At 41.3% G+C, this 13,159-nt stretch overlaps 1 protein-coding gene across 1 annotated transcript; it reads right to left on the bottom strand.

Annotated features, from left to right (window-relative positions):
- Positions 1-861: 861 nt before the first annotated feature.
- On the bottom strand, positions 862-8,478 carry LOC106088447 (uncharacterized). Its single transcript, XM_059367938.1, has 2 exons — positions 8,357-8,478; positions 862-8,275 (listed from the first exon to the last, which is right to left on the bottom strand). Exons 1-2 carry the CDS (start codon positions 8,424-8,426, stop codon positions 888-890), a joined length of 7,458 nt encoding a protein of 2,485 aa, XP_059223921.1. The 5' UTR covers positions 8,427-8,478; the 3' UTR covers positions 862-887.
- Positions 8,479-13,159: the final 4,681 nt, after the last annotated feature.

Consider the following 13,159-nt stretch of genomic DNA (forward strand, 5'->3'; position numbering starts at 1 on the left):
CTTGTATAACAGTTCCAGCAGTTATTAGATTTGGGGTCATTGTGTGTTTGGGGATAACAAGTTCAACATTTTACGCATAATTATGTTAACTGTTATACAAAAGCTCCAACTTGTTTAACAGTTCCAATGTATAATCGACACGAAACTGCTATGTGTAAGTGGTAAAAAAAGTCTTCAACCATTTGTAAGTACATCAGTTGCCAGAGAAGTATAAAAACTGTTGTGCAATGGTCTCAAATTATATAACAGTTTCAACGATTAGTTGATGCAATTTAACAATATGTTAATGGGCAGAGAATGTATAACGCCTTTTTGTATAACAGTTATGAGATATTTAAGTCAACCGCAATACAAAAACTTCGAACAGTTCGAAGCAGTTCCAAACATTCCTCGGAACTACAAGGCATAGAAAACTATAACATCCATAACATTTTGGAGTATAACAGTTAACAGATAATTATGTAAAGTGTTATAAAAAAGCTTCAACCTCTTTAGCACTCTCAAAAAATTCACAATTTAAAGCCGCTACATGTTAGTGAATATAATATGTTTAAAGATTTGTAGTATAACAGTTACCAGAAAAATATGAAAACTGTTCTAAAATGGTTCCAATTTGAATAGCAACACCACTGAATACCCAATTTGGACATAGTACTATAGAAAGTGTGGCAATTTAGCGCCCACACCAACATGTTTTCTATTTTAAGCTCCTCTTAGTTTTTCTTGTAATTTTCAAAAATTCAATAGTTTGATGTATGAATTGAAAAAAATTTTTTAATGGTTTTCTTTATTAATTCGATATTTTTTCGTTATTTTTTCGGATATTACAACTCGTTTTATATTTCACATATATTTATATAATTTTTGAATACGATAGAAAAAAAAATTTAGTAAGAAGCACGAGGTTGGGCTTGTACAAAGTTGCCGAAATGGTTGGCTAGGCTGGGGAAATTACTCATGCTGGGAGACTGGCCGTTGTTGGACATGTTGTTCAAAAATTGATTAATGTTGGGTAACTTGACATTACCATTGGGGGGATAGCTGCCACTGCCTGGGGTGGAGCTGGAACCAGGGTTGCCATTGTTGCCGAAATTGCTAAGGAATTGATTAATGTTGGGTAACTTGACATTACCATTGGGGGGATAGCTGCCACTGCCTGGGGTAGAGCTGGAACCAGTGTTGCCATTGTTGCCGAAATTGCTAAGGAACTGATTGATGGTGGGCAACTTTACATTGCCATTGGGAGGATAGCTGCTACCGCTTGGGGTAGAGCTGGAACCAGGGTTGCCATTGTTGCCGAAATTATTAAGGAATTGATTGATGGTGGGCAATTTCACATTGCCATTGGGAGGATAGCTGCTACCGCCGGGGGTAGAGCTGGAACCAGGGTTGCCCTGGTTGCCGAAATTATTAAGGAATTGGTTGATGGTGGGTAACTTCACATTGCCATTGGGAGGATTGCTGCCATCTGGGCTGGAGCTGGAGCCAGGATTACCATTACCATTGTTAAGCATATTGTTTAGGAATTGATTAACGGTGGGCAATTTGGGTACAACACCATCAGAAGGCGAGTTAGTACCGCCGGGCAAATTATTTAAGAATTGTTGAATGTTGGGCAACTTAACATGGCCATTAGGATAGTTGCCACTTCCTGGATGTGAAACACTGACATGAAGTTGTCCAATCAAATTGCCGCCAATGGGTCTAAACAGGGGTCCATGGGGATTTGAAGGGAAGCCAAGGGGATTTGAAGGGAAGCCAAGGGGATTGGATGGGAATCCGTGAGGGAAACCAGGATAGCCATGTGGGAAACCAGGATAGCCATGTGGGAATCCGGGATAGCCATGTGGGAATCCAGGATAACCATGTGGGAAACCGGGCATGTTATTGCCAGGATATCCATGGTGAGGATATTCAGGCACAGGGTAGCCATAAATGTTGCGGAAGAAATAACGTGGAATCGAGTTGCCAAACAATAAACGCAACAAATAATCACGAGGCTGAGGAGAACCAAAATCATTCATTGGATTCAGACTGCCATGCATATACAAAGTCAACAGATCCGGTGTGGGGGCATCATACAAGACATGTAGCAAATAATTGCGTTTGGGTATGTCATACAATTTTTGTATCAAATATGCGCGCAATGTAAGCTCAGTGGTAAAACTAGGATTCGTATACAATTTCAAAATCAAATTGGCAATGATGGGATCGAACTCGTTGGGATCTCTGCCGAAAATTGGTACAAAGTTCAGTTGGCGCAACAAATCGATAATCAGACGATGGTTGGGTCTGGTCTCCATCTCAAAATTGGGATAATTGTACAAGTAGCGAATGATGGTGGCACGAATGTGATATGGCAGCCTGTGCAAGAACTCTGGTTGGCGTGGAGGTATGCCGGTAACAGGCCATTTGTGATGTGGCCTCCAATTCCAAATCAATTTGTCCCATGGGAATTTGATATCGGTTATTGGACGTTTGGTAGCTACCTCAATAGGCCAACGTGCAGTTGTTGTTTCCAGAGGAGCCCGAGGAGTCGTTACTTCCGTCCAGGTTGGCTCAGTAGGATTACCTTCTATTTTCGCAGGAGTTGTATCTGGTACCCAACAAGTTGTTGGTGTAGGTTCAGTACCCACTGGTTGCCATGATGGAGTTGTAGATTCTGGTTGCCATGATGGAGTTGTAGATTCTGGTTGCCAAGTTGCAGGTGTGGATTCTGGTTGCCAAGTTGCAGGTGTAGATTCTGGTTGCCAAGTGGCAGGTGTGGATTCTGGTTGCCAAGTTGCAGGTGTGGATTCTGGTTGCCAAGTTGCAGGTGTAGATTCTGGTTGCCAAGTGGCAGGTGTGGATTCTGGTTGCCAAGTTGCAGGTGTGGATTCTGGTTGCCAAGTTGCAGGTGTGGATTCTGGTTGCCAAGTTGCAGGTGTGGATTCTGGTTGCCAAGTTGCTGGTGTGGATTCTGGTTGCCAAGTTGCAGGTGTGGATTCTGGTTGCCAAGTCGCAGGTGTAGTCGCAGGTGTGACGGGAGTTTCCAAATCCTTTATTATCGCTGTAATGTCAATATTTCCTGAGGGATCTACCACATATTTGTTGATGAAGTTGACATCAACGAAGAATGAACCGCCGCTAGGGTTGAAGCCCAGTTCCTTAAAGATTGGGCCAAAGTCGAACTTGTGATCGGGAGTTTGTGGAACACTGTTAACGTTAATGGTGATGTCGGGCATTTGTTTAAGTTGTTCAATGATGAAACTAACGTCCAATGGACGCTGGGTGGGTTCGCTCTTAGTAGTCTGCTCTACCACATAGCCGGGGGTTGTTGTTTCCGGAGCAATTGTAGGCTTTTCCAAATCCTTAATTATTGCTGTAATGTCAATATTTCCTGAGGGATCTACCACATATTTGTTGATGAAGTTGACATCGACGAGGAATGAGCCACCGCTAGGGTTGAAGCCCAGTTCCTTAAAGATTGGGCCAAAGTCGAACTTCTGATCGGGAGTTTGTGGAACACTGTTAACGTTAATGGTGATTTCGGGCATTTGTTTCAGTTGTTCAATGATGAAGCTAACGTCCAATGGACGCTGGGTAGGTTCGCTCTTAGTAGTCTGCTCTACCACATAGCCGGGGGTTGTTGTTTCCGGAGCAATTGTAGGCTTTTCCAAATCCTTAATTATTGCTGTAATGTCAATATTTCCTGTGGGATCTACCACATATTTGTTGATGAAGTTGACATCAACGAAGAATGAACCGCCGCTAGGGTTGAAGCCCAGTTCCTTGAAGATTGGGCCAAAGTCGAACTTGTGATCGGGAGTTTGGGGAACACTGTTAACGTTAATGGTGATGTCGGGCATTTGTTTCAGTTGTTCAATGATGAAACTAACGTCCAATGGACTCTGGGTTGGTTCGCTCTTAGTAGTCTGCTCTACCACATAGCCGGGGGTTGTTGTTTCCGGAGCAATTGTGGGCTTTTCCAAATCCTTAATTATTGCTGTAATGTCAATATTTCCTGAGGGATCTACCACATATTTGTTGATGAAGTTCACATCAACGAAGAATGAACCGCCGCTAGGGTTGAAGCCCAGTTCCTTTAAGATTGGGCCAAAGTCGAACTTGTGATCGGGAGTTTGGGGAACACTGTTAACGTTAATAGTGATGTCGGGCATTTCCTTGAGTTTTTCTATGATGAAATTAACATCCAGTGGATACTGGGTGGGTTCGCTCTTAGTAGTCTGCTCTACCACATAGCCGGGGGTTGTTGTTTCGGGTACAACTGTAGGATTTCCCAAATCCTTTATTATCGCTGTTATGTCAATATTTCCTGAGGGATCTACCACATATTTGTTGATGAAGTTGACATCAACGAAGAATGAACCGCCGCTAGGATTGAATCCCAATTCAGTAAAGATTGGGCCAAAGTCGAACTTCTGATCGGGGGTTTCTGGCACGTTGTGGATGTTAACGGTGATGTCTGGCATTTGTTTAATTTGTTCAAGAATGAAATTAATATCCAGTGGATACTTGGTGGGTTCGCTCTTAGTAGTCTGCTCGACCACATAGCCGGGTGTGGTTGTGGTAACTTCTGGCCAATAACTTGGGGTTGTGGCCTGGCTACTATTGATGAAGTTAATCAGGGCTGTTATGTCAATATTTCCCGTGGGATCTACTTGGAAGTCCTTGATGATGTTGAAATCAATGGTGAGTGAACCACCGTTGGGATTCAAACCCCACTGTGTGAGTAGGGGACCAATGTCGAATTTATGATCGGTAGTTTCTGGGATGTCCTTAATGTTAAAGACGATGTCCTTCATATCTTTAAGCTTTTCTAGGATATAATTGATATCGAATACATAGCTGGGGGTTGTTGTCTGCGGTTGCTGATTGTTTGTGATGAAGTTAATCAGGGCTGTTATGTCAATATTTCCGCTGGGATCCACTTGGAAGTCCTTGACGATGTTAAAATCGATCGTCAGTGAACCGCCGGTTGGGTTTACGCCCCACTTGGTGAGTAAGGTGCCAAGGTCGAACTTCTGATCGGGAGTTTCTGGGATGTCCTTGATGTTAAGGATGATGTCTGGTCTCTTTTTAAGCTGTTCCAGTATGAAATTGATATCGAATACATAGCTGGGCGTTGTGGTCTGCTCTTGTTGAGTGTTTGTGATGAACTTAATCAGCGCCGTTATGTCAATATCTCCAGTGTTATCTACTTGGAAGTCTTTGATGATGTTAAAGTCGATGTTAAATTGGCCGCCGTTAGTCTTGAAACCGAGTTGTGCGAGAATTGGGCCAATGTCGAACTTTCCATCGGGAGTTTTCTTAATGACATTGATGTTCACAATGTAACTGGGAACCTGGTTGTTATTGTTCTTGATTTGTGATATGATATCGTTCAGATCAATTTCAAGTGGTATCTGCTGCTGGGGTTCTTTCTGCTTTGAGAGTAGGGCAAGGAGTTCTTTGACGTTAATGTTGCCATAGGGATCTTTGGGCACATCCTTGATGACATTGTAGTCGACCACCAATGAACCGCCAGTATTTAGGCCCAGCTGATGAAGAAGTGGACCAAGATCGAGCTGACCATGCTCATCGGGCACATTGCCATTCAAGTTAATGGTGATAGAGCCTCCCTCGGGATGTTTGTTCAAGTCCTCAAGAATTTTGTCCAGATTGACGGTGATAACTGGTGGGGGTTTGGTAGCTTCCAGCAGCAATGTCAGCAGATCAATGGAACCGCCATTCGATCCTTCGATAAGTTTCTTGATAATATCGAAATTAACGGTATGCGAACCACCATTGCCGAAGCCCTGATTTTGAAGGAAGGGTCCAAGATCAATTTGGTTATCTTTATCGGGCACCAGATGATTGATTTGATTCAGGTCGATGTTAATGGTCTGACCATTATTGCTGTGGGCAATTTGACTTAGCATTCTGAGAATATCGTCAATGTTCAATTGGACAGGTGCTGCAGGCTTGTCGGTCACCAAAACTCCCACCTTCTCTAGAAGTGTGATGAAATCGGTATTTCCCGCTTCATCGGTGGGCACATCTTTCACGGTGTTCAAATTGACCAGGAACGAACCGTTACCAACGCCCAGGGGTTGCAGGAAATGGCCTATATCCACATTGCCAGTGGAATCGGGTCTAAGAGTCTTCAAGCTGTCAATGTTTATGGAGATCTTGCTACCCGGTTGTATGCCGAACTTGTTGCAGATGGTGCCATAGCTCACAATGACCGGTAACTGTGTGCTGGGATTGCCATTGCCATAGACAAATTTAATGTTAAGTCGGTCCAACAGTGAGATCAGGTCGATTTTGCCCTCACCATCGATGGGGAGCCCCTGGACGGTGTTGTAGTCCACCAGGTAGGAGCCGTCTAAAATGCCCAAAGGCTGTAGGAAAGGACCAACATCCACTTTACCAGCGGCATCAGGTCTCAGCTTTTTGATGGAGTCAATGTTCAAGGTGATGGTGGTGCCCTTGGGCACATTGAATTTCTGGTATACAACGTCTAGTGAGACCACGGCAGGAGCTGTGGGCGAACTGCCATAGAAGAAGGGAATCTTCAGGTGTTCCAACAGGGCGAACAGATCAATTTTGCCTTCTGCATCGGTGGGCAGATTTTGAACGGTCTGGTAGTTAACCACAAAGGAGCCACTGCCAATGCCAAGTTGCTGCAGGTAGGGTCCAATATCGACATTTCCAAGGCCATCTGGCTTGGGTTTTTTCAAGTTGGATATGTTAATGCTGACCGTGCTGCCTTTGCTAAAGCCTAGCTTGCTGTATAGCTCATCCATGTTTACCTTGATGTCTTGGCCGGAAGTCGAGGGGTATCCATAGCTGAAGCCAATATTCAGATGCTCGAGCAGGGTAAGCAAATCGACTTTTCCTGCCGAATCGGTGGGAATATTTGCAATCTTCTCAAAGTTGATGAGATATTTGTCGAGGTTTATGCCAAAGTTACCCAGGAATGGGGCAACATCAACATAGCCGAAGGAGTCGGGTTTAAGATTTTTCATATTTGTTATGTCCACGATGACAGTGCTGCCTTTTTCGTATCCCAATTTGCCATAGACATCATCGACGTTCACATTGATGGGTTGCGTGCTGGGTTGTCCGTAGGAGAAGGAAATGTTGAAATGTTTCAGCAGGGTTAGCAGATCAATTTTGCCCGAGGCATCGCTGGGGATACTCTTAACAGTGTCATAGCTGACCACAAAGTTGCCATTGCCAATGCCAAAGTGTTGAAGGAAGGGTCCCACATCAACATTGCCCGAGCCATCGGGTCTCATAGTTTTCAAACTGTCCACACCCAGTATGATGTTGTTACCCTTGGGAATGTTCAGCTTGGCATAGACAGCATCGATATCAACAGCTGGGCCGGTGGGTTGGCTGGTGCTACCGCCACTGGGGGGGCTTCCACTGCCACCCAACAACTGGCCTAGCAGGGCACCAAAGTCCACTTGTCCCGAACCATTAACTTGCAACTTCTTGAAGTCATCATAGCTGATAAGCAATTGGTGGCCACCAGCAATGTTATAACCGAATTTGGCAAGAAGGGCGCTTAAATCGATGTTGCCATTTTGATCGGGTTGTGCTCCCTTAATCTGATCCCATTGGATGACAATGTTGAAAGAGGGTGGTGGTGGAGGATTGGCATTCCATTGAATATCGATGGAGCCATTTTTGCCAGAGAAAAGCTGTGCCAGCAGATTGTTGATATCAATTTGGCCAGAGCCATTGGCTTGCACGTTCTGCAAATACTTCCAATTGATAAGCAATTGCCCATCGGCAACATTGCCGCCAAAGCCATACTGGCGCAGGAAAGCACCCAAATCGAAATTGCCTTGAGCATTAGGTCCTTGATTCATGATTAAATTCCAGTTGATGACGGTGTTGCCACCATTGCCGCCGGCAGTGATACCAAACTGACCCAGTAGAGCACCAAGATCGAAGCCGTTGGGGCTGCCACTCCAGTGAACGGTGGAGCTACCGCCGCCGCCGCCGCTGCCGCCACCACCAAACATGCCATTGATGAGGTTAAGGCCTCCGTTAATGAGACCTCCGCCAAGATTTATGCCGCCGTTGATGAGACCTCCGCCAACGTTAATACCGGTGCCAATGATATTCGTACCAGTATTTGCCATATTGCCTGCAATATTGACACCGGTATTAACTACATTGCCAACAACATTAGTACCAGCGTCAACTACATTGCCAACGACATTGCCAACTGCATTAACACCGGAACTTATCGCATTGCCGATACTACCGAACAAACCGGCTGTATTGGGACAAAACAAAAGAAAACGAGAAACGTGACATTAGAACAATGACAAGAGACCTTGACCCGTTTTGCACTTACCCTCGGCAATGGGAGCCTGGCCCATAAGGCCAAGCATTATGAATAGCGTGGCACTCAGAAATAACTTCATATTCCCTAGGCTGTTTAACTCAGTTTAGCTCTGGACGATATCGACCAAAACTGTGTTAGTCTCTAAGAAAATTCCGCGCATATTTATACCATTTTCCCTCACAGTCATTTCACAGCGATTTCCCAATCGATTGATTAGCCATGCAAAGGCAGCTCAGCCGCAAAAGCTATGCAGTTGCTGTTGAGTACCCTCTTCCCCCCACCTCCCTCCCTCCCGGTAAGATCAAATATTCGCCACCCCAAATTTTTGGCAATTGAGATCAAATATTCTGCAAAGTTTCCTTTTTTCGCGATGGTAAATTCCATGTTTTGTCTTCGTTGGCAATGCAGTTGGACAACAGTTGTTTGTACAGCTGATAAAGAAAACTCCTCACACAATCGAAATGGAAGAATGTCACCCAACAAAAGCCAACAAAAAAAAAAAAAACTCTTGAGCATCGCAACAATTGCTAAAACTCTTATTTAACTGCATTTGCATTTGTTTGATATTTTTTGTTTTGGCAAATTCTAAACACAAGTGGTTCCAGAAAATTCCCTTATTCCCCATTCTGTTGTTAAGTCAAACATCTGTTTGTCAACATCAAATATAATGAAAGCTGGAACTTGCCAATTTATATATCATTTGCTTAGCCATATTTGATTACGCTTTGAACAGTTTGAGTTTAAACTCAAACATTTCGCCATTGTTTAGGGGGAAAAAACTTGCTAAAATATTTATAGAATTTTTTTTTTTTTTTTTTTTTTGCAAAAAGATTCTAATCGAAGGAAATAATGACATCATTTTAGGAACTCAAAAAAAAAGAATCGTGTGAGCTTCATATCAAGTCGAGATATGAAACCTTCTTAAGCAGGGAAAAATCAAAGTAGCGAAATTTCCAAAAAACAAGTACCAAATGGCGTAGCTACATATTTTCTGCTACAGCCTAACCAAAATAAAAACCAGCGGGGAAAGGCAAAAGTCGGGCGGTGCCGTCTATAGAATACCCTACACCACCTAGTGCATGTTGGACTTTCTTTATGTGTAGAACTTATCTCAAAATCTAGTCAGACTTTAATTTGGATACCAATTGAAAAGGCAATTTTGAACTTTGTATGATTTTCCTACCATAGGACAAAAGATTTGGATTTCCACATCTTTAAAAGGCCATATCGGTTAAAAGATTTTATGGGAGTTATATCGAAACTTGTGTAAATTTTAATGACATATACTAGGACATGAAATAGAACATCTAACGTCCTATATTGTAGAGATGTGACCGAAATTGTGGATTTTACTACCTTAAAAGTCCATATCGGATGAAATATACACATTGGAGATATATCTAAATTAGGACTGATTTTAATGCGAATTTGCGCACGTATTGGAACGTCAATTTAAACGTCTCATGCAAAATCGGACCAAAATTGTGGCTTCTACAGCCTTAAAAGGCCAAATCGGATGAAAGATATATATGCGAGCTATATCTAAATCTAAACCGATTTTTATGAAATTTTGCCCATACATTGAGACTTCGCGAAAACGACTCCACACTAAACTTGGTGAAGATCGGACCAAAATTGTGGCTTCTACAGCCATAATAGTTCAAATCGGTTGAAATATATATATGGGAGCTATATCTAAATCTGGACCGATTTTTATGAAATTTTGCACACATATGAGGATGTTAAATAAAACACCCCATGTTGAATTTTGTAAAGTTCGGACGAAAATTGTGGCTTCTACAGCCTTAAATGGCCAAATCGGATGAACAATATATATGGGAGCTATATCTAAATCTGAACCGATTTTTATGAAATTTTGCACACATATGAGGATGTTAAATAAAATACACCATGTTGAATTTTGTAAAGATCGGACGAAAATTGTGGCTTCTGCTGTCTTAAAAGGCCATATCGGATGAAAGATATATATGGGAGCTATATCTAAATCTGGACCGATTTTTATGAAATTTTGCATACATATGAAGACGTAAAATAAAGCACCTCATGCAAAATTTTGTAAAGATCGGACGAAAATTGTGGCTTCTACAGCCTTAAAAGTCCATATCGGATGATAGATACAAATGGGAGCTATAACAAAATCTGAACCGATTTTTATGAAATTTTGCACACATATTAGGCAGTCAAATAAAACACCTCGCGCAAACTATTTGAAAGATCGGACTTAATCTGAGGCTTCTACATCCTTATTAGTACATATCGGATGAAAGATATATATGGAAGCTATATCTAAATCTGGACCGATTTTTATGAAATTTTGCACACATATTAGGAAGTCAAATAAAACAGCTCGCGCAAACTATTTGAAAGATCGGACTTAAACTGTGACTTCTACATTCTAATTAGTACATATCGAATGAAAGATATGTATGGGAGCTATATGTAAATCTGAACCGATTTTTTTCAAAATCAACAGCGTTTGTCCTTGGACCAAAAAAGTGACATGAGCAGAATTTCGTGACAATCGGACAACAAATACGACATGCACTTGATAACAAGAATATATGGACTAACAGATGGACATGGCTAAATCGAATCAGAAAGTGATTCTCAGTCGATCGGTGTACCTATCAATGGGTCTAGCTCTTCTCCTTCTTAGCGTTGCAAACAAATGCACAAATCTATTATACACTGTACCACAGTGGTGGTGCAGGGTATAAAAGCACAAACTGTACCCTACACCACTACTGTAGCTGTGATAGCAAAAATATAATAAAAAGCCATATCCGTCTGTTGCGTATCCTTTCCAAAGGGTGATTTTTTAAGAGCTATAGGAAAGTTTTTCAACAAAAAAAAAAAAAAAAAATGACATAAAAGTCAGAAAAATACATAAAATCTTTAATTGAATCGATAGTACGGTCCATATAATTCTATGTTTGAGGATTATTTCATGCAAATGTTGAACCTGACTGAGGCTCAAATGTTCCATCCGCTTAGACCGATTTTGGCATACTCTTTCCAGCATTTTGGCCGGTATCTCACGAATAAATGCTTCAATGTTATCTTCAAAGCGCCAATTGAAGCGGGCTTGTCTTTATAGACAAAGCCAAAGCCCCACAAAAGGCGGCCAATTGACCGGTCCCCAATGTGAAATAAAATATTCACCGAACTCGCCTCTCAATTAGTCCATTGTTACTTATGCTGTGTGGGAAGTGGCACCGAAACCACATGTCATGCAAGTCAAACTCTTGAATTTTGTGCAAATAAAGTTGGATAACATCTTACGATAGCGCTCACCATTCACTGTTATGTTACGACGCGCATCATCATTGAAGAAGTATGGTCCAATGATGCCACCAGCCCATAAACCGCACCAAACTGTGACTCTTCGGGATGCATTGGTAGGTCCTACATTGCTTCTGGCTGATCTTCACTAAAAAATCTAAAATTCTGCTTATCTACGTAACCATTGAGCCACAAATGGGCTTCGTCGCTCAATGGAAAAGCGCGCGATGAACTTTCTTACCAGAGCACCCATTTTGGTAATAAAATTCAATAATTTGCAAGCGTTGTTCGTTTGTAAGACGATCCATGTCTAAATTATAAACCAAACTAAAGATTTTTGACAGTGAAACAAAACACGAAACTTTATTGAATTGTTTAAACCAGTATTGCCAAAAAGATAATAGCTAAAAAATCACCCTTTACATTGTTAGTTCTCGTAAAAATTTAAGACGATCTAGCCATGTCCTTCCGTCCGCTTGTCCGTCTGTCTGTTGAAATCACGTTACAGTATTTAAAAACAAAGATATTGAGCTGAATCTTTGCACAGTTTCTTTTTTGTGCAAAGGCAGGTTTTTTTTCAAAAATGGGCTGTTTCGGATTATATCTTGATATAACCCCCGTACGCCCAGCGAAAAGTTAATACCAAAAGTGCTCATTTCAGTACCATACGGTATTGATAGTAAAGCAACACCGTATGGTATAAAAACAATACCGGATGCTATGGATGAAACATAAAATGATTAATACCGTTTGGTACTAGCCTTAATACCGAACTTGTGTTTAATACCAATATGATATTTGTTTAAGCACCAGACCGCTATTGATTTTAGTACCAAACCGTTATTGATTATTTCACACCCTAATGAACCAAAAAAAAAAAAAAACCAATGAAAATAATTTTAATCTAATTTTATTTCGATTATTTATGTTAGTAATTACAAAAAGAAGTACTACACCGTTTGTCACGTTTTCTTTGTATTCAGCAATTGATTTCATATCCATTGAAGTGGTTTTGATATGAAAACACCAACACAGCATCGTTTTGCACACCAGAGACTATCATGGCTTTGATGTAGAATGTCACTAGAATTTTTACTACTTCAATCTTCACCACTCTCGAGTATTTGAGAAAGCTTCTACGCACTCAAATTGTATTAAAACTTTTTATTTATTTGTTTAACAAATATTTTATAAAGGCGTCAATATTTTAAGCACAAAGCACAAAAACACTTCTGGCGCGATGACAAGAATACAAATGTACCTCCTTTATCTGGTATTGAATTGATACCAAATGGTATTAAAAATTTTTGCCAATGACGCGAACAAAATAATACCAGGCGGTATTGGCAAAGTACCGTCATTTTTCTATCAGTGTATAGACCGAACTCCCGATTTAGGATCTTAGGCTCGTAAAAGCTATATTTATTCATAAAATATGCATTGTATCATAAAATGTGGCTCAATGATTTGTGCTAAGATTCTCGACATTCGTGCTCCATATAGTTCAAA

Source organism: Stomoxys calcitrans, chromosome 4 (genome assembly GCF_963082655.1).
Source record: "Stomoxys calcitrans chromosome 4, idStoCalc2.1, whole genome shotgun sequence".
NCBI lineage: Eukaryota > Metazoa > Arthropoda > Insecta > Diptera > Muscidae > Stomoxys > Stomoxys calcitrans.

Coding starts and splice junctions, on each gene's coding strand:
- LOC106088447 (XM_059367938.1), bottom strand. CDS start 8,426: ATGAAGTTATTTCTGAGTGCCACGCTATTCATAATGCTTGGCCTTATG. Junction 8,276..8,356: donor CCAGGCTCCCATTGCCGAGG/GTAAGTGCAAAA, acceptor GTCCCAATACAG/CCGGTTTGTTCGGTAGTATC.